Raw genomic sequence first — 21,915 nt, forward strand, 5'->3', positions numbered from 1 at the left:
GGTTAGTGTAGTGGGAGTGTTGGGGGTGGTGTAATAGTGCTGTAGCGATGTACTGGGAGTGGTGGTGTAGAGGTGTAGTGGAGATATTTAAGAGTTGCTGTAGGGGTGTAGTGGGCAGTGGTGTATTGGACCAGCAGTTGCTCTATTTTCTTCCATCCTATATCAACATAAACGCCGATTTTATCACAGGATCTCACCATCCTAAAGTAAAATCAACAGCATAAACATTTTTCAGGCCACGTTGATTGATTTCTCTGCCCAAGTTTTCCACTGTAAATAAAACAGACAAATTTGTGATTAACCATGCTTTTGTTGTACCACGGAACATTGTGGCCTGCAGTTCTCCGAATTTTGTCATGCATTCTGTCAACTGATGTGAACAATGTTGAGTTTATCTTCTGGTTTCCAGACAGAGTCAAAGCCAAATATAAAGGTTAAACCAGGATCTGGAGAAAACCCTTAGGTGCACGGCAGCAAACAACCCATCAGTGTCATCCTCATTCCTCCATAACACTCTGCACTCCTTGGCCCTTGAGCTGTCCCCTTTTGAGTGCCAGTTTGGGTAGACACCTGCACAGTTACCACACTAAGAGACAGAAGTGCAGAAACCTTTAGCAGAAAACAAAATATTGATTTGCAATACTAATTAAAAAATGCCAAAAAAAATAGTCAAAGTGTAAAACATCTATTTATATAAGCTATTTTACAGATTAAAAAAAATTAATTAACATTCCTTTATTTAGTTTTTCTTTTCTTTCCTTTTCTTTTCTTTTCTTTTTTTCTCTTTTCTTTTCTTTTCAGAATACAGGAGTATCTGTAAACCATAAGCTCACTAAATGCCCTTTTGCTTTCATGATGTAAATGTAGAGAATGCTGTATCAATCCTGTATTACATTTACTATTTAATTTGTAGTAACTGATTTATACAGTGAACAAAAGCTCTGTATCAAGACCTTTGGTAATAGGTTTTTGTGTTATTCATCACATTCAGTCGTTGTGGAAAAAGGAAAAAAAAATCTCATGCACAAAATGTTTTGTTCAAATGTTTTATTCAGATGGTGATGTGACAGTTTGAGTCATCGAGCGATTTCATTGTGTTCCTGGCAGCTGGATGGAGATTTACAGTGTAACAGAAAATGAAAATTTTTCAAGATTAGGACTGTTTTTATTTGTAATGCAGAAACACTGGTGAAGCTCTCAATTAATTACTAGCAGAGTTATTTTAATAGACAGAGTCGTTCCAAATAAACTCTTCACTTAAATTAAATATATTTTTATTTAAAGCTTAACTATTCATTAATATTTTAGTAATGTTTTATTTATTGTTTTTTTGTTTTTTTAACTGCATGGACTCCTACATCTCATGCCCTCATGTAAATATGAAAAATAATGACCCTTCCAGGGTATATTTATTTATTTATTAATTTATTTTTATTATTCTTTTATTGTTTGCACCTTATTGTTTTAAATTGACTTTATTGTCTTCGTCTTTTGCGTTCTTCTGCAGCACATAAAGAGCATGTTGGGATTCAAAAGATTTTGAAACGTAAATATTAAACCACTAGGTTTAAACCACTACCTTTTAATAGGTTTAAAGTGCTCTTAAAGTGATGCAAAACATTTCGAAGCTACAGTTTAGTATTTAAAGTAACTGGTTCAGATGGTTTTTCATGGCTCCAGTGTGAGAAGTAAAATGGGGCCATCATGCTTGAAAAGTGAAATAATTTAAGTCATTATTTGACTATAAGAACAGAATAAAATATTTTTTTATTTATCTCAAGAGAATAGAATTTTTATTTATCTGAATAAAAGTTTTTATTTATCTGCCTTCTTTTTTCCCTTGTTTTATTTTTCCCCCATCCTATTCCCTTATGCCGGACAGTCGTACAAAGCATTTCACCGCATGTCGTACTCTGTATGTATGTGTATGTGACAAATAAAATTTGATTTGATTTGATTTGATTTGATACGATGTCTGGCTAAGACAAAAAGAGCAGAAAGTATGAACAAGAGGAAAAATAAACTGTAAATAAATTATAGAATTATAATTATATTATACATATTATAGATTATATGTCTTTTAATGCATTTTGCTCTAAGGAATTCTTAATTTCTCCTTTGTTTAATTTACATTCTCTCACCCATTTATTTGCATTTTTTCATTCATAGTTTTCTGTAATGAACCACCTGAGAGCAGTTTTCCAGCATCCCACTGACTCTTAACTCAAACTCCAGTGTTATAAACCAAATTAAGGCATCAAATTTGAATTGTGAAATATTTTAAGGTCTGAGGTCATTATTTGACTCTTATTAAGAAATAATAATACAAAAAATAAGATGTCTGATGTTAATATTTTCAGTACAACGACTAGTATGGATTATTTAACACCATTCGTGAAATCACGCGAGATCAGAACTGAACCGGCAACTCTCGCGAGAACGTCACAAACTTCCTGCAATAGTTGTTTGGATAATGGCGGCGCTTCAGCTAACAGCGCTTCTAACCTTTCATTAAAACCGGGAAATATACGCCAAACAGCGTAATTCGAGCACAATAAACGCTTCTGGTAAGAGAACCCCAAAACCGAAAGACTTTTCCTAAAAGATAGGACTGATCAGGATAACAGGAGAAATGTTTGTTTGCTAATTACCGCTATCGTGAAGTAGGTTAGTTAGCCGTTTGGCTAGCTAGTTGGATAAGTAAGGAGTTATACTATTTAAACGTTTGAGATGTTAATTGTGCATTGTTTCTTTTTGAGCGTAAAACTTAAGTCTTTTGAATGGGCTTTGGGAAGTAGCTAATTAGCGGTGTGTTAAGTAAGTTTTAAATTAGCCGTCGCTGCCCAGTAACGTCAGAGCGACTGCGCATGCGCATTAGTTTTACTCAGGGACCGGTTTTCGCCGTTTCCGCGCATGCGCCGTATCCAGATCTGTTAGTGACAAGTCTGTAAACACAAGCGGCTGATTAAGGTTGAAACTGATGTGTGTGTGTGTATATATATATATATATATATATATATATATATATATATATATATATATATATATATATATATACTCTGAAACTGCAAACGATGATCAATTTTATTATTATCTGTTGTATGGTAAATGTAGATGTGTTAAACATAGAGGTGTTAGTAGTTATGTTAGTAATCAAACTAATTAACAGTAGTGACTATATTTGGATGTTTGTTCACCTTGTTTTTGGACAGTCAGGATCTGTTTCTGATGCCTGGCCTGAGCTGGAGGTTAGGAAGACATGATTTTGTGAGAAAAGCTTCTATAAGGTGAGTACATTTCACATGTTTTGAAATGTTTAGAGTGTAAAATCCTTGTCTAAACAACTCCTCATAAAGATTAATGAAAGCTTATATCTCTGAATTGTTGCATGCATGTAGAAATTGTGATCGATTAAACCATGAAAAGTGAAAAGCTTGTGGGAGACTATTGAAAAGAGCGAAGTTTTCTGAAGTGTTATTATCCGAAAGAAAAAACAGAAACCTATTTTCCTACATCTGTACCAACATCAGAAGGGATAAGTGTATAATATGTAGGGTTAGTTAGTCGAAAACACATCCTGCCTTGGGTTCAGAATAATATTAAATAGGGGTTCAGAATAATATCTAATAATACAAACAGAGAGAAATGCAAAAAAAAAAAAAACAAAACAACACAAAATTAGACCCAAGCATGTTATGACTGAGTGACTTTTGTTGAGTTTTCAGTTGTTGTCACAGCAGACTATCTATATGATAGCAATCTGGACATTCTCTGGAGGTGAATCACTTTTATTGTTTATAACTCCGCCTGCTATTCTAGGCCACACCCCATTTACCAATGTCAGTCATGCTGAAACAGAAATCACTTCATCAAGCCGCTCGAGGAGATCAAGTAAAGTGGTGGTCATATGGCGGCCAAATCAGTGGCCTGGAAGTTTCATTAAAATATATTGGTTGATTAGGTTTAAGGTAAATGTGCAAGGTGTGTGTTTTCTCAGAGTCCTTTGATGGACCTGTGTTTGTGTGTGTAAGACGTTGCTGGAATGTGCAGCATCTGAAACATGAGCTCAGCTTCTTTATAGCTCAGTTTCTTCCTGCTGAGAATCACTTGCATAATAAGGACTATATTGCAATGTTTCGAACGCCACAAAAAGTTTTTTTTATATGTAGAGCATATTTCATTGCAGGTACTATAACATGTGTTTGCTTTTTTTTTTGTTTCTGACTTTCTGACCACCACATATCCAGAAACACTATTTTGGGATTTAAAGTTGAAAGCGCACTCAAGCATCTATTAAATGTCCCTAAGTAGTGAATAGGTTGTACACATGGATTTGGACACTTACTTTCTCTGTTTTTCTCACTGCCTTTTCCTGGTTCCTCTGTGCAGGGGGGAGGAGTATTGTTGTGGAACCAGGAGGAGAGAAACCTCCAGCGATGGAACCACATCAAGCAGAGTACGGTGAGTTCTGATTGGCTAAGATAAGTAATGTGTGGTACACAAAGCAGTGGAGTGGCTCTGAATATATCAGCAGGTTAGACTTTAGATGACGGCATGCTATGATTCGAAGCAAGTAAGGGGTGGAGCAAACGGGTGAAGATTTACACCACTGTAATGTAAATGCAAAATAATGGCAATGAGTTTTGATGTGTATCTATCTATCTAATCTATCTATCTAACACACATGCACACACACACACACACACACAGACATTTACTTTGTACGTACACACACACGTGAAGCCTTCTGGAATGAGCAGGTGCCCGGAAGGAGCTGAACCTGTGGTCAGTTTTCTATTGGTGAATTTTTTTGTTTGTGGTTTCTGTGTCTTTAGCCACTGTGTGTGTGTGTGTGTGTGTGTGTGTGTGTGTGTGTGTGTGTGTGTGTGTGTGAGATATTCTGGTTTGTGATTTGCAACATCTTGTGCATGATTTTTATGCTTTTTTTTGTCTAAGTTAAAGAGCGAGAATAAAGATGCTATAACAACAGTGACGCAACAGTCACTTTCATTATAGCCATTGAATGTAACTAAGTGGAGAAAGTGAGATGTGCTGCTCTGTAGGTAATAATAAAAAATACCTGGTAATACATTTTTGTGGTGAATGAGCAGTAAAAGCACACAAAACAGTGTAGTAATAGTAACTCACACAGCAACACACACTTACAACTCTGACTACCCATTTATGTTTGTGTTTACAGAGCTGTCTTCTGCATGGAGGAATCTGAACCAGAGCAAAGCAGCTGTAAGTGTTTTTTAAATACACTGGTGTGTGTGTGTGTGTGTGTGTGTGTGTGTGTGTGTGTGTGTGTTTAATTGAGGTATTTGTGTCTGTGTTTCAGCTGCGTCACATTGAGAATCATTTGGAGGCGGCGGTCGGTTCAGGAGTTGTCATCACCTCGCTGAACATGGAGAAGACACACAGACACAAACGCAGAGGTATCACACACAAGCCTGACTTAACACGGCCTACATTTAGAATATAGATCATAGTCATTTATCCTGATGAGCAGCTGCTTATGTGGCTGTTTGCTTAATCATTTTTGGTTTGTATTTCTAACGAGCTCTTTTTGGGCAGAAAGTTTTACTGTGGTTGCAGTAGCTGTGGCTCGCTCTTTATAGGTGTTTAGCGTAAATGTTAATGTGTTAAATCTTTTATAAAGGTAGGCGGAGCTCAGAGGGGGATGATGTGGAGGTTAAGCCCCGCCCACAGAGTCGGCGCAGCCCAGAGAAGAGCTCTCGGAGCCCGCTCAGGGCTAGCACGCAGGACAACACAGACACATCACACAGGTACACCTCACACCTTCGACTTCATTTTATTGTGCAAATGTGAGACCTTTTATAAGTGTGGGTGTGTGTGTGCTCTCCAGACCTCCCTCCTTGCCCCCCGATGCATCCTTGAGTCGCCTGGTGTACGAGCGAGACTGTCGTCCCCTCCATTCAGCTGATGCAGACAGCACTCGTTCCTCTGCACTGGACGCCACCACCATACGTGTCCTCAATGACCCTCCGGCACGCCAGAGGTCAGAGGTTACACCCGGGGGTTCAGAGCTCAGTCCTGGGTCAGCACGGCTGGAAAAGCTACGTCAGCGTCAGACGGATGAGAAGCTGGAGAAGTTAAAGGAGAGGATCAGGAGGCAGAGGGAGCAGCTGGAGGAGGCAGCAGGCCATCAGGGTGAAAGAGCATTGGGGGCGGGGCAGGGGAACTCCACCCACCAGCATGTTGCTAAAGTGCGCAAAGTGGCAGCCGCCCCGCCTGCACCGAATTATAAAGGTACACACGTGCAGGAGTAAAATGTATTTTTCCTTTAGTTTTGCTAACGATTGTTAAAGTAACGACCCAGTGGTGCACCTTAGACATATACGCTTTATAATGTTCATCTTTTTTCACTTCTGGATAGGCCTAAAACATCCCATTTGCTAGAGCAACAATTCTGGGATTACTATCAAATACAGAGAAGAGGGAGATGAACAGAAGTTAATGTGAAATAAAAAAGAAAGATTTAATAGCTATGCTGATAATTGGTGATTCAAAATATATCCACATCTAGTGTTCAGAACTGGAACTGCAGATACTTTTTACAGATACTAGAAAACATGTAGGGTCAGTTTGATTTTATTTTCAAATATTTTTATGTGTCTAATATGTGTTACATTGAAGATATATTTAATAAAATAATTATATAAACCTTTTGAATAATAAGATGTGATGTGTATTTTATTTTTTTTGCAGGGTTTAACAACGGCGAGGTGAAGAGCCGCTCTACAGATCCCAGAGCGTGGGGAAATCTTCACTTTAACCTTGAGATTTCTAAAGATCATACAGACAAACTCACAGGTATACATATACGCGCGCACACGTTTTTTTTTTATATATTTTTTTTTATTAACATACAGTATATTGGCAGAAATGCATATACTAATCACAAGCTTTAAACCTTTATGATTTTTGTGGTAGTATTTTTAATATATAATTTACCCCCTTCTCAGAGCGAGCAAAATACAAAACCGCGGCGAAAGAGAAGCAGCAGCAGGAAAGGAAACCGGTCAAACCTGTGAGGAAGATTCACCGCTCTGCGTCTGTTCCTGAATCTAAACCAGGTCTGATAAAGAATTATAGTAGGATTAACCTGATTTAAGGTCAAACTATGATTGTCACCAGCAATGAGGATACACCGGCATGATTAGCAGTTAATTAGCATGAACATCATCATCATTATTATTCTCATCATCCATACTGGAATTATTCACTTATTTAAATCTAACCCTTGGATAGACTAGCAATAAATTATGAATTGTATTAGCATACATTTAAATAGGAAAAGTAGCTTTTGGGAAAATTAGCTATAACATTAAAAAAATGTTTTACAAGTTCTAGGATTTAACCACCATTACACTAGTAGGAAGACAAGTGATAAACAGATATTGGTGAGCATTAGGCAAACGTTACCCTGACGTTATACACGTTAGAACAGTGCTTATGCTAGTCAGAAAAAATTCTATTTAAGCAAGATAGCTAGTAAATTGTGAGACTCATGTTTCAGGATGGAATGGCAGATGTGATGACTTAAGAATACTTATTCAGGGGATTAGGTGTATAAATAAATAAATAAGGAATAAGGAAAACAAAGATCTCATCAGTATCTCCACCCTCTTCCATCTCTGTAGCTATCAGCGCGTCGTCATGGCGAGATGGCCAGAAACTGGTGAAGATGATGCTGGGGCCTTTGCCACGGGGACCTCGTGCACAGTCAGAAGAGAGAGAGAGACGGGCAGGTCAGTACAGAACAGGTGTGAATAAGACCAGCTGGGCTAGCGTTAAATTAGATTAAAAGTTAAATTAGCCAGAAAAAGGATTATTCCAGAAAAAAAAATTATCTTTCTCTCGCTCTTGCTTTTTTTTCCCCCCTTTCTTGTAGGTCCCACATCTCGCTCTGCTTCTGTTCCTCGGCCAGAGTCGAGCCGCCAAAAGAGACCAAACAGCACAGAAAGACCTACTCTCACTCAGCCCTCCAGAGCGGCAGGAGGTGCCAGGGGCAAAGAACAACTCCCAAATCAATCCTCCAGGTCACCAGGGGGCAACAGAGAGCGAGGAACAACAGTAACTCAGATGTCCAGGCCACTAGGGGGTGCCATCACTGTTTCCTCCAGCCTCGACCTGCTCCCTGCAGACATTCGTGGTATCTTGGACGATCTGCATCTGGAAGACGGCGCAGGGTTGCACGACTTGGGACGAGCCGGAAGAAAGAGGGCTGGACAAAGCCCCTCAAAGCCACCCCCAGAGAGCGAGGACAGGGCGCTGCCACGGAAACGGCATTATGACGCAGAAGCAGTGCGGTGCTACATCGCAAAACAGCAGGAGGAGAGAAAGAGGAAGCAGGCGGAAGAGAGGCGAAGTCAGAGGGAGGAGCAAGAGAGGCGGAGTCAGAGACTGCAGGAGCTGTACAAGAAACAGCGAGAGGGTTCGAAGCCACAAGCCCCACCCCCTAATCTCATAAACCCATGTTTGCAAGAGACCTACACTAAGATGCTCATGGAACACACACTCCAGAGGGTATACACAAACGCTCACATACACAGTGTTAGTTGATGATTTGTATTACATAATGTGTGTGTATATAAGTTTTATATGTTGGGGTTGTGTTGTAGACACGGCCTGCGTATCAGCCGTCTGGAGAATCAGACAAGGAGAACAAGAGACTGGAACCGCTCAGTCCTTCCACCAGTGAGCTCTCAGAACACACACCGTCCCCATTATGCAGGTAACACACACACATTTACCTTTACATTTATGGCATTTTGGCAGATGCCTGTATCCAGAGCAGAAACATAGTAATGCTGTTACAAACATGAGTAAGAAAGCTGTAATAACTGTGTGTGTGTGTGTGTGTGTGTGTGTGTGTGTGTGTGTGTGTGTGTGTAGGTCTGATTTGGCTGTGCCCCCTCCTGGTCAATTCTTTTCCCATCTGCTTAGTATGGAGCCAGTGTGTGTTAACCCTACTACACACCTGCGAGATACACAAACTGTAGACACACACCAGGTGAGGACAGTCCCTGCGGATACACACACCGCAAGCAGGATGAACCGCGTGGAAGCCCTGAAGGCATGCGCCGCTTCTCTGTCCAACCGAATCGAAACGGAAGCACGGAAGCTCGTCACCTACAGTGACAACGACGATCTGATCGGCTGCGCTTTTCAGGCCAAACCGCCGAGCCCACCAGAGAGAGAGAGACCCGATTCATGCTCGAGGAGCCACCACGACATGAGCGATCTTCCCGGCATTGGAAACCTCTATAGCTTCATCGGCCATGAGGGCTGGGCTGAGAAAGTTCAGCCACGCTCGCTCCCTGCCGATCGCAGGCTTTCACTCACCGTGCAGGAAGAGAAGCATGACTTAAGCGGAGGCTCCATCAGTGAGGGCATGCTGAGTGACGCTAGTTTTTCCGATCCCGCCGATTACCATGACGAACTCCATGCCCATGACCGCATCACGTCGTTCCGCAAAGAGGCGGAGCTTCACACCCCATATAGACCTGTGGTGACTTCACATCCGCCATGGGAGGAGCTAAATAAGGGCAGCCCTCACAGCGTCATCAACATATTTGCTAAAAACATCAACAAATACAGCAGCGGTAAAGTTAATTTACATATTGTACTCATCACTAGGGTTGAAATAGGGCAGACAATTTCCGTAAACTTTCCATGCAAACCTTTTGGAATTTTGAAAATATTCCAAGTTGAAAACTTTTTTTTTTAACAAATTTCCAATTAATTCCCATAAATTTCCATAAAGTTTTCACACTGGCTCCAGACTTCATTGTTAGTATAATTTTGTTACACAAAAGCTTATACACAGCACAAGGAAGTTTTAAATATTATTTAACATTTTATGTAACTTAAGTGAATACTTGTCAAGATGGACATTTGTTGACGTTATTTTGTGTGCAGGATTTAAATTCAACTGAAATTGCATTAAATCTGGTTGTTTTAAGCAAGATATTAATTTTTTTCAACTACATTTAAGTTCCTTGTTATTGGCTAACTTGGAATTTGTATAAATTCCCAGTTTATTCCCATTAATTCTCATTAATTCCCAAGGAAAGTTTCTGACCTAAAAAATGTATGGAATTTTGCAACCCTACACGTCACTCAGCTCAGGTAGCCACTCTTCCTGATCTTACCTGTGTGTTTGTGTGTAGTGACGGAGACAGACGTAGAGAGATCTCCTCCTCCTCTTCATTCCTCTCCATCCGCTCACAGTGTGGGGAACAGCGTAGTCTATGAAGACGACTTTGTTTCCTCCCGCAGCAGCAGCCATTCAGCATCAAAGAGAACACCTAATGGCATGAGGTGGGTGGGGTTTAGTTTGTTAGTGTGTGTAGTTTGGGACACACCCAAAGACTGGCCTATAAAGTGATGATTTGGGACACATCTTCATTTATACACAACTTATCTGTGCAGTAACGGCCAGAGCTCTGCAGCGGTGGACGAGAAGAAAGAGAGAGAGAGATTTCCTCACTCTTCCACTTCCACCCCTTTGTCTTCACCTTCTTCCACGCATAGCAAGAGAGGTTAGACACATCTACACACACTCTCTCTCGCTCGCTCTCACACACACACACGTACACTCACGCTGTAACTCTGTCTGTTTCCGTTTTTTCATGCTTTTTTCTTTTACTGTCTTTTAGGTTCAGAGAAGAGTTTGGAGCGCACCCTAGTGGACGGACAGAGAAGTGCGGCGTTCACCTCAGAGCATCAGAGTAGCAATGGCAGAAAGAGCAACTCACCTCAAAGCTCTCACAAGTGTGCAGACGAAAACGGCACACCAGGGGGCACCTCGGTACACTCCACCCACAGGTCAGAATGGGCTTTAAAAATTGTGTGTGTTTACTATAAAATTTGTTCAGACTGGAAGGAGTGAAGCTGGTGGAGAGTTTCGTGGTAGAGTTATGTTTAATTTGTGTGTGTGTTTCTCTGTGTTTAAGCAGCATGGTGTCAGAGATCCAACTGTTTCCTAGAAGCCCTTCTGACTCTCCCAGAATCTCCTGCTCTACCTTATCCAGTCCTTTGTCTGCCAGAGACTCCACCCCAAGAACTGGAATGGCCCCTGGGCCAACCTCAAACACAGGACCTGCCCCTGGGCCCACCCACAGCACCACAGGTACAGAGAGTTTATGCTAGTTTGTTAATTTTATTACAGTACAAAGTATAAACTTATTCATGAAAATTGGTGTGTGTTTCAGATCTACTTTTTGCCCCTGCGGTACTGCAGCAGCGTCTAAACGCAGAGCTGAACTTCCTGGATGCGGTCGAGGAGTCCGTAAGACAGCTGAGCGACGTAGAGCGAGTCAGAGCCGTCTCGCTTGCTCAGCAGGAGAGCGTCTCACTCGCTCAGATCATCAAGGTCTGATTTGGGTTTTGAATCCCTGCTGTGTGTGTGTTTAAAAGAGGCTGGTCTATGACACTTGACCTTTGACCTGTACAGGCTCAGCAGCAGAGGCAGGAACGAGAGCTGCAGCTTCTGAAGCTGAAAGCAGAACAGGAAGCACTGGAGACTCAGAGACATGTCCAGGAGAGCAGAGAGAGAGCAGCACAGGTACACGCACACACACGCGCACACACACACACACTCATACTGATGTATAACGTTCAATATTTCGTTAACTTTAACGTTATTTTTGTTTTTGTTTGTTTTATACATTATTTATTATGTTCACTGTTATCAATTATAAATAATCAATACAATTATTATTTTTTTTTTACAATTTATTATATTTATATATAGATCTAAATCTGTGGGGTATAAAACTTGTGTGTGTGTTGTGTGTAATCCAGACCCATGCGGAGCTGTGTGTAAATCTGGTTCAGTCCCATCAGAAGGCTCTCATGGAGCTACAAGAGAGCAGCAACAAGATGATCCACCAACACACAGAGACGGCACAACACCTCAGAGAGGTGGTACAATATATCGCAGTGCTTCATAATACATCACAACACACCCATCAGTCATAACATTATAAACGGTGAAGTGAATAACACTGATTAACTCTTCATCATGGTACCTGTTAGTGGGTGGGATATATTAGGCAGCAAGTGAAAATGTATTCTTTAAAGTTGACATGTTAGTAGCAGTAAAAAGGGCAGAGGGCCGTAGGATTTGAGTGAAATTGTGACGGCTTGACGACTGGGTCAGAGCATCTCCAAAACTGCAGCTCTTGTGGGATGTTCCCAGTCTGCAGTGGTCAGTATTTATCCAAAATGGTAGAGGGAAGGAACAGTGGTGAACCAGCAACATTGTCATGCACGTGGGGAGCAAAGGCTGGTGTGGTCCGATCCAACAGACGAGCTCCTGTAGCTTATATTGCTGTTCATGCTGTTAACACAAAAACAGCACAAGATATTGCAGTATATCACAATACAGCACAACATATCACAATGCAACATAGTAAATCAGAATACAGTGCCATAAATCACAACCCACTATACAATAATACAGTGGAGTTTATTACAACACAACAACAATGCACTAAATAACATCAAACTATCTAATCATTCTTCAGAATTGTGATACTGTTTTCCTTTAAAATTTGCGGTGTGTGTGTGCGTGCATGTTTTATAGATGACCGAATTGACTCGTTCTCAGATTGCCAGTGTTCCCTCGGTCACACCTGTAAGGCAGACACACCCACAAATGGACAGGTATCCATAAACAGCTTTCTTCACTGGTTTATGCATGAGTGATGTCATATCCGTGACATCACAGCATTCATTCATATTAGATAAGTACATCTACTATAAACAGTACGTCTTGTGTGTGTGGTGTGTTTCAGTGTCAGTAGCAGGAGTGAAGTCTCAGCAGCAAAAACACCATCAGCAGACACTCCACAGAGCAGCCTGACTGAGGCTGAGCCCTTTAGGATACACACTGCCGGGTAACACATGCACAGTGAACTCCTCCCATTACATTATTTATTTGTCCATTTTCTGTCCATGAGCTTCTGGATCTTCCTGACTGCAACATCAGGGTTTAAACGAGGTCTAAAGAAAGGAAGAAGTCTAAAATTAAAAAACAACAAAATTTTCACTTTAGGTCTTTTATGTAATTTTAAACAGGTCTTAATTTTTCATTTACCATGTAGCACTACCTTTAATGCTCATTGAAATGCTTGCGCAGCACTTAAGAATGTTTTTGTTTGTTTGGTTTTGTGGTGCTGTAGTTCATTCTTTCGCTGGTCCAAATATAATTCGCTGTATGCGCTACAAATGAGACTGAGATTGGTCAAAAATGGCTGAGTTTAAAACACAACCTGTCTGTGTTTTGCCAGCATGAGACAGGACAACATAGGCAGTGTGGACAGGAGCAGCTCAGTGGAAGAGGACGTAAACACCGCTGCTGACGACTCCCTCCATACCGACAAAGGTGAGAGGTCCAAGGTCATGCCTTACATGGCATTAGTGTGAGATTAAGACTGTTGTTCTTAGGCTCCAGGATCACTATTTCATCTCTCACTCTTCCGTCCAAATAGCAGAGAGTGTATCAATCAATTACTCTCTGAAGTTTGACGAGTCTATGACAGAAGACGAGTTGGAGAAGTCGTTCCGCTCCGTGCTTCCATCCGAGTCTCACTGGAGGGGAACCGTGGACAGGAAACGGCAGTCGGACGAAGAACCACACCCTGAAAAATTGTTTACCAAGGTAATCTCACACACATACCCACACACATCACATATACAGTAATGCAGTGGTTCCCCCAAACCTTTTTCTTTGCGGTCCACATAATTTTTTTGTTCTTTAATGGAGTGCCGGGTCGGTCTGTAACAGAGAATTCCTTCAGCCGGCGTGTTTACCAGTATTATTGTGTAGATTTTTATTATGATTTTAAATGTATTCATTCTGCCTCTTAATGCTAGATTAGTTTTATCTTGTTTTGTACCATGCACACACACGCACACGAGCATTACATTTTAAGAGATACATAGCCTTTTAAGAGCATTATTACTATTATGACTTTTTTTCAAATTCATTGCAATTAAAATCAAAACATTTACTTATGCATATGATTGGTGGGTTAATAATTTGCAAGCACTAGAGACTCAAAGCCAATCAATTATTGATAAGATATGAGTAAAACATTTATTAATAAAAACTTTATTTTTGTCTTTATGTCTGTCTCATGTCCAGAAGGACGGCAGTGTCCCGGTGTTCTCAGCAGATCAGTACAGCTTCTGCGAGTTCACCATGGCGATGGTGAAACAGTGCATGCAGGAAGAAGAAGTCCGCTCTCAGCACCAGAGCTCCCTGTTGCGTCTCCGTCACCGAGCACTGAAGGAAAAAACCCGTGCTGAGCTTGACTGGCTCGAGCTCCAAAAAAGGCAAGAAGCTCCTCCCACATTTACTATTGCATCATGAATATTAATAATGAGCACTTTACCCTCCATATATCTGCAATTACTATATATTGCTGTTTGAAAAATACCCATGATATACACTGCAGGGGTATCGCGCTGCCCACAAATGTAATTTTTCTGAAGCTCCACCCTCATTAATAACTTGGACATTCTTCACCCATTTTTCCTGGAGCTCCACCCAAATCCACTTACTTGGTGTGGGTGCAGCAGTGATCCCTGACACTGCACTTCTCTAATTCCTCAACCGCATGTTATATTTTGTAATGTCACGTAAAGATTCTCTTCTTGTCTGAGTGTCTCACTCTTTGGCTGTCTTTCCACAGGCGCCTTCGTGACAAAGGAGAGGACGATAAAATGCCTCCGATTCGCAAGAAACAGAGAGGCCTGCTGCTCAAACTACAGCAGGAGCAGGTAAATGGAGAAAACCTGTTACAACAACCTGTTACACTCTCAGTGCACTTAGTTAGACCTGTAACGCCCAGTTATACCTGGATCCCAGTATGTTTGGTTCACCTGTAATACTGTGATAGTGATCAGTACACACGCAGTAACACTTTTACTGTTACAGGAAACAGGAAGTTGCATATTTATTTATGTATGTGTGTGTGTCTGAATGCAGGCAGAGATCAGAAGGCTGCAGGAGGTAAACCGTGCAGCCCGGAGGGAGAGGAAACTTTTACTGAAACAGCAAGAGGAGATCGCGAGGATCCAGCACACAACACTGAAACTGAGGAAGAAACTCAGGAACGCTGAAGATACAAACCAGGTCTCAAACCACACATTTTTCTACACACTAGAGGTAGACCAGTTAATTGATTTTACTGATTAATCGGCTCCGATAGTTGATTGCTGGGGCCAACAGTTTTTCCGGCTTCCAGTCCATAGTCTTTTTTGAGAGCGGCCTCTAGAGGCAAATCACTGATGTTACATACTGTTTGTTGTAACACGTGAGGTGGCGCTCTGCATGGTAAGTGCTATATTAGATTTATGTATAATTTATGGATTATATAAATGAGCGGTTGACCTCTACTACACACCGTACATTACTTTCTGAGGTCTATTCAAATTGCTGTATTAGCTTCAATCTGGCTCTTACACACACAATGGTGTGATTGAAATACAGTGAGGAAAATAAGTATTTGAACACCCTGCTATTTTGCAAGTTCTCCCACCTAGAAATCATGGAGGGGTCTGAAATTGTCTTCGTAGGTGCATGTCCACTGTGAGAGACATAATCTAAAAAAACAAAATATCCAGAAATCACAATGTATGATTTTTAACTATTTATTTGTATGATACAGCTGCAAATAAGTATTTGAACACCTGAGAAAGTCAATGTTAATATTTGGTACAGTAGCCTTTGTTTGCAATTACAGAGGTCAAACGTTTCCTGTAGTTTCTCACCAGGTTTGCACACACTGCAGGAGGGATTTTGGCCCATACCTCCACACAGATCTTCTCTAGATCAGTCAGGTTTCTGGCCTGTCGCTGAGAAACACGGAGTTTGAGCTCCCTCCAAAGATTCTCTATTGGGTTTAGGTCTGGAGACTGGCTAGGCCACACCAGAACCTTGATATGCTTCTTACAGAGCCACTCCTTGGTTATCCTGGCTGTGTGCTTCGGGTCATTGTCATGTTGGAAGACCCAGCCTCGACCCATCTTCAATGCTCTAACTGAGGGAAGGAGGTTGTTCCCAAAATCTGCAATACATGGCCCCGGTCATCCTCTCCTTAATACAGTGCAGTCGCCCTGTCCCATGTGCAGAAAAACACCCCCAAAGCCTGATGCTACCACCCCCATGCTTCACAGTAGGGATGGTGTTCTTGGGATGGTACTCATCATTCTTCTTCCTCCAAACACGTTTAGTGGAATTATGACCCAAAAGTTCTATTTTGGTCTCATCTGACCACATGACTTTCTCCCATGACTCCTCTGGATCATCCAAATGGTCATTGGCAAACTTAAGACGTGGCTGGACATGTGCTGGTTTAAGCAGGGTAACCTTCCGTGCCATGCATGATTTCAAACCATGACGTCTTAGTGTATTACCAACAGTAACCTTGGAAACGGTGGTCCCAGCTCTTTTCAGGTCATTGACCAGCTCCTCCCGTGTAGTTCTGGGCTGATTTCTCACCTTCCTTAGGATCATTGAGACCCCACGAGGTGAGATCTTGCATGGAGCCCCAGTCCGAGGAGATTGACAGTCATGTTTAGCTTCTTCCATTTTTAATGATTGCTCCAACAGTGGACCTTTTTTCACCAAGCTGCTTGGCAATTTCCCCGTAGCTCTTTCCAGCCTTGTGGAGGTGTACAATTTTGTCTCTAGTGTCTTTGGACAGCTCTTTGGTCTTGGCCATGTTAGTAGTTGGATTCTTTCTGATTGTATGGGGTGGACAGGTGTCTTTATGCAGCTAACGACCTCAAACAGGTGCATCTAATTTAGGATAATAAATGTAGTGGAGGTGGACATTTTAAAGGCAGACTAACAGGTCTTTGAGGGTCAGAATTCTAGCTGATAGACAGGTGTTCAAATACTTATTTGCAGCTGTATCATACAAATAAATAGTTTAAAAATCATATGTTGTGATTTCTGGATTTTTTTTTTTTAGGTTATGTCTCTCACATTGGACATGCACCTACGATGACAATTTCAGACCCCTCCATGATTTCTAAGTGGGAGAACTTGCAAAATAGCAGGGTGTTCAAATACTTATTTTCCTCACTGTAGCTGTGCGTTTTAAATCACATTCTGTTCACTACAAAGTTTGCTTATCTGGGAGTCTGCTTATTAATCTTACTTTATAACGGTTCTGTGCTTTTAGAAGTCACCCGTGTCAGGTGTGAGTGAGGATATGGGCCCTCCCACCGAGTTAGGCGTGGAGTTTCGTAGCCCCTCCCCTTTATCTGTGTCCGGAAGTGAGACCAGCAGCATAATGAAGAAACTGAAGAAGATGAGCTATCACACTGATGAGAGGTAAATCTCTCTCTCTCTCTCTCTCTCTCTCTCGCACTCACACACACACATACACCCGCACACACGTTGTCTCTCAGTCAATTCTCTCAGTAGAAGGAGTGTGTCTTTCTGATCTTATTTTGTTACCTGGGAATTGTGACTTCGATTCAGAATCAACTCGACTGCAGTTAACTTTTTCTGATCAATGTATAAAACTATTTAAAAAAATAATTGTAATTTTTTTTTAATAACTTGAACATTTTGAGTGTATTTGTGTAATATAGTTGTTAAAGTGTTCATTCATATGCCGTTGTGTACTAGTGTCCTGGCAGAACTGTTGTGTTTGGTGATGTGGTCTTTATTCTTTATTTTCACTGAATCTTGCCAAACGATATAGCCTTATTTCTATTGTCTGAGATTCTTTCATTACAGGAAGTCATGTTCTTTCTCTCTCACGCTTTTATCTTCCATTCATCCCTTCCCGCTTTATTTCTATACATATTTTTTTTGCCTTTGTTGTCTTGTGTACTTTTTAGCAGCTGCACTCCTGTGCCGTGTCTCTTCTCCGTGTTTAGTGCCCTGCACTGGGCTTCTCTGCGTGTGTGTCTCCCTCACTTCCTCGTTATCTACAGTCAGTTGGTCAGGTACAGTACAGCACTCTGCCATGGAGCATGCTGTGTGTACAGGGCATAATAACAATAGTAGTAAGCAAGGGGTGTAACGGTACACTTATTCGTTTTGTTGCGGGGCTTTCAGTTCGGTGCACAAGTGTAGTAAATGCAATCCTTTTTACATGCAGAACATAGTTAAAATCTGAGTTCCATCACAAACTTACTAAGTGGCGGGCTACAGGTGTCACTTTAGTTTTTGTGTTTGTTTTTTTTTTTTAAACTTGAAAACACAAAAATGCCTGGGGTATAAAAAAGTTTATGCAGTGTCACTGTGGCTATTCGCTCTGTACCAGAAATACAATTTGTAGCGTGCTGAAATATCATTTGTAGCGCATTGTAAAACTCTGATTTTATTTTGAGCACGCTTGGATTAGCTGCCACTGCCGTTTCGCGATATGGATATTTTAGCGTTTGCTTCAAGAAAAAATCCTTACAATTCCACATATCAAGAAAGTGAATGTTCTTTAGAAGATTACATTTTAAAGGGGTCTAACAAATAGTTCACATTTAAGTAGTTCACATCCTTTTTTTTAATTTTCTTATTAATTTAATTTGTTTATTCATTAGTAAAATTGAGAAATTATGGTAACGTGAGTTCCATTATGTCTTATGAAGATAAAGATGAGGATGCAATGCAGGTGCACGTTCTGGTGCTGTGAAAGGCCGCCGATGAGAATTGTGTGATTTTGCTGTGTGTGTGTGGGATTGCTTAGAATATCTAATTGGCACTTATTAACAATTTTTTCTCTTTTTCCATCTCTCTGTATCTCTTTTTGTCTTTCTCTGTAACATTTCTCTTCTTCTTTTTCATTCTTTCTCTCAGATTTTTAACGCAACGTGAACTGCGATTGGTCCACTGGCGTCAGCAGGTGGAGGCGGAGCTGAGGCGTACAGACAGGGCGGAGGGTCAAGCACTCGAAGAGCGGCACACACAGCAGAAACACGATCAGCAGAGAAACAGACAGGAGGAGAGAAAGACAGGACAAGGTGAGAGGCGCAGAGAGTCATAGTAACGAGGAGAGAGAGAGTTGGTGAAGTAGGGAAAAAGGATGGAGGGATAAAGATCTGGGAAGAGACAGACCGGTAGAAAGAGGAACAGTCAAGGATGAAGAGATGAACAGAGGAAGGAGTGATAGATAAAGGGTGGAAGGGGAGATATTGATTTATGGACAACTGTATGAGGAAGACAGGTAAACAGAGGTAAACTGATAAGTAGGAGACACTAAGAGACAGTTGGATTGAGGGAGAGCGAGAGAAGATGAGACATATTGATTGATGGACAAACATGAGAGGGAGACAGGTAGAGAGAAAATGTGAGGTGTATAGAGAAACAGAAAGTGTATTTCTTGTTTAGAAAAATAGGCAAATGGAAAGAGCACAGTATTATTAAGTCCTGAAATGTGCACTACCTTGCAAACAGGAAGTGCACTATTCTGGCACACTACTTAGTTTTTTTTTTGTTACCATGGCAGCGGCCCTTTGTCTGGGCTGTATCTTAGACAGAGTAGTTAAAAAAGAAAGTCTGTATCTTTCCTGGTGCACTAATTTACACTTTTCTTTTTAAATGCATGTCCAGAAGTGCGCAGTGAAAACGACTCGTCTCCGGCACTGTCCGTCTCCAGCATACACACAGTACAGGAGTGTGAGAACACACACAGCCGTGAGGTAAGACACGCACACTCTGCACTTCTGTGCATATATATATTATGTAATGACACTTGCAAAGAGGTAAACAAATGGACACTTTTCCAAAGAGACGGACAAATGCATGCTGTCTAAAGCAGACAGACAGACAGGTCAATGGAGTCTCAGGCAGAGAGACAGATGTATTTTAAGGCAGGAAAAAAAAGAGAGATGCAAATAGACAGATTTTCATGCAGGAAATAGAGACAGATATGTTGTAAGTCGGACACAGTAAAACAAAAAATGCAAACAAATGGACTTGTAGACAGACAGACAAAACTTTGTCATTGCGAACTACAAGTACACAGCAATAAAATGCAGTTTAGCATCTATCGGAAGTACAAAAAGTAGCAATTGTGCAAATTGTCAAGTAGATAAATATGTAGCAATTTGTGAGCACCAGTATGGTTTCATGCTGAGGAAGAGCACCATGAACACAATATTTGCTTTGAAAATGTTAATGGAGAAGTATAGAGAAGGTCAAAAGGAGTTGCATTGTGTGTTTGTGGATTTAGAGAAAGTGTATGAAAGAGTGCTGAGAGAGGAGTTGTGGTATTGTATGAGGAAGTCAGGTGTGTCAGAGAATTATGTGAGGGTGGTGCAGGACATGTATGAGGACAGTGTGACAGCAGTGAAGTGTGCAGTAGGAACAACAGACTGGTTCAAGGTGGAGGTTGGACTGCATCAAGGATCGGCTCTGAGCCCTTTCCTGTTTGCACTGGTGATGGACAGGCTGACGGACGAGGTCAGACAGGAGTCTCCATGGACTATGATGTTTGCGGATGGTATTGTGATTTGTGGTGAGAGTAGAGAGCAGGTTGAGAAGAGCCTGGAGAGGTGGAGGTACGCGCTGGAGAGAAGAGATAAAAGTAAGTAGGAGTAAGATAGAGTAAATGTGTGTGAATAAGAGGGAGGGCAGTGGAGTGGTGCAGTTGCAGGGAGAAGAGGTGGAGAAAGTGGATGGGTTTACGTACCTGGGGTCGAGAGTGTGTTAGAGAAGTGAAGAAAAGTATGCAGGCAGGCTGGAGAAGAGTGATAGAAGGAGTGATTTGTGATAGAAGTGTATCTGCAAGAAAGGAGAAGCCGAAAGATTATTATTTATAATTTTTTATTTTACACATACATAAATGTGAAATATTAGTGCAAGATATATTTAAGGCACAATATGTGTAGAGAATGAGGGCAGTTGAAATTTACAATATGCAATATGTACATTGTTCAACTGTTGAAAAGTTATACACAGTGTATATGCATTGTAGTGTATAAGACCAGTGATTTTTATAAATAACAATTTAATGTGTGTGTTAAAGTTTCCTCTGGTTCATGCGAGTTCCAGCAGTAAAGTGGCCTCACACAGCAGCTCCAGAAAGCGAGAACTACCTTCATCAGCTCCTACATCTGGTCAGATGCAAACACACACACACACACACACACACACACACACACACACACACACTTTAACTGTTAAATACTGCATCTAGCACAAAAAAGCTAAATTTGTTCACTAATGTTCACCCTTTCCTGCTGTAGAGGCGGCGTCGGATCAGAGTGACATTGAGGGGCGTGTCCTGGCCCTTAGAGCAGAGCTTCGTCGACGTAAAGCCGAAGTGCAGCGTCTGAAGAAGGAGCAGAGACTGAGGCACAAAGAGCGACTGAAAGCTCAGGAGGCCAGCCTGCTTAAACAGCTAGAGGTTTGAAAGAACGCACACACGCACACATGCAAACAGCTCTAACTGTACTAGGGTTGCAAAATTCCAGGAAATAATTTATGTAAATGAATGGGAATTAACGGGAATAAACTGGGAATTTACTGAATTGCAGGTTAGCCTATAACAGGGAACTTAATTCTAGTTGAAAATAATAACCCTGCAGAATAATCTTGGTTAAAACAACCAGATATAATTCAGTTTCTGTGGAATTTCTACGCTGCACAGTCATCAATCGCATCCACTCTCACATGCACTTTGCATTCCTCCATAACACATCACACATCATTTCTTAAATCCTGCACAAATCCTGGCAAAAATGTTTCCTTCCTTGTGCTTTGTGTAAGTTATTGTGCCACAAAATTATAGTAACAATTAAGTCATAAATGTCATGACAGTTTGCAAAATGATTGTTTCTATATGATACAGTTTATATACATTTCCCCAAATTTCTAATTAATTCCTATAAATGTACATACATTTCAATAAGTTT

At 41.1% G+C, this 21,915-nt stretch overlaps 1 protein-coding gene across 4 annotated transcripts in view; it reads left to right on the forward strand.

Moving 5' to 3' along the window:
* Positions 1-2,423: 2,423 nt before the first annotated feature.
* Positions 2,424-21,915, forward strand: part of cep350 (centrosomal protein 350) — a 29,542-nt gene continuing 10,050 nt past the window's right edge. The window contains exons 1-32 of one of the 4 annotated variants that reach the window (XM_046870895.1): positions 2,424-2,567; positions 3,213-3,287; positions 4,390-4,461; positions 5,201-5,244; positions 5,342-5,438; positions 5,663-5,789; positions 5,870-6,273; positions 6,733-6,837; positions 6,990-7,100; positions 7,668-7,790; positions 7,919-8,553; positions 8,649-8,761; positions 8,923-9,632; positions 10,200-10,350; positions 10,462-10,571; positions 10,689-10,857; positions 10,989-11,161; positions 11,244-11,404; positions 11,486-11,596; positions 11,836-11,955; positions 12,620-12,699; positions 12,831-12,932; positions 13,326-13,420; positions 13,527-13,696; positions 14,183-14,373; positions 14,733-14,820; positions 15,029-15,175; positions 17,232-17,383; positions 18,857-19,020; positions 19,610-19,698; positions 21,027-21,117; positions 21,247-21,407. In XM_046870895.1, coding sequence (XP_046726851.1) covers positions 4,437-4,461; positions 5,201-5,244; positions 5,342-5,438; positions 5,663-5,789; positions 5,870-6,273; positions 6,733-6,837; positions 6,990-7,100; positions 7,668-7,790; positions 7,919-8,553; positions 8,649-8,761; positions 8,923-9,632; positions 10,200-10,350; positions 10,462-10,571; positions 10,689-10,857; positions 10,989-11,161; positions 11,244-11,404; positions 11,486-11,596; positions 11,836-11,955; positions 12,620-12,699; positions 12,831-12,932; positions 13,326-13,420; positions 13,527-13,696; positions 14,183-14,373; positions 14,733-14,820; positions 15,029-15,175; positions 17,232-17,383; positions 18,857-19,020; positions 19,610-19,698; positions 21,027-21,117; positions 21,247-21,407 — 5,019 coding nt within the window. In that variant the 5' untranslated portion in view covers positions 2,424-2,567; positions 3,213-3,287; positions 4,390-4,436. The remainder of the gene's footprint in view (positions 2,568-3,212; positions 3,288-4,389; positions 4,462-5,200; positions 5,245-5,341; positions 5,439-5,662; positions 5,790-5,869; positions 6,274-6,732; positions 6,838-6,989; positions 7,101-7,667; positions 7,791-7,918; positions 8,554-8,648; positions 8,762-8,922; positions 9,633-10,199; positions 10,351-10,461; positions 10,572-10,688; positions 10,858-10,988; positions 11,162-11,243; positions 11,405-11,485; positions 11,597-11,835; positions 11,956-12,619; positions 12,700-12,830; positions 12,933-13,325; positions 13,421-13,526; positions 13,697-14,182; positions 14,374-14,732; positions 14,821-15,028; positions 15,176-17,231; positions 17,384-18,856; positions 19,021-19,609; positions 19,699-21,026; positions 21,118-21,246; positions 21,408-21,915) is intronic. The other 3 variants (XM_046870896.1, XM_046870898.1, XM_046870897.1) reach the window with 3 other exon arrangements.

Source organism: Silurus meridionalis, chromosome 17, assembly GCF_014805685.1.
Source record: "Silurus meridionalis isolate SWU-2019-XX chromosome 17, ASM1480568v1, whole genome shotgun sequence".
Taxonomy (NCBI): Eukaryota; Metazoa; Chordata; class Actinopteri; order Siluriformes; family Siluridae; genus Silurus; species Silurus meridionalis.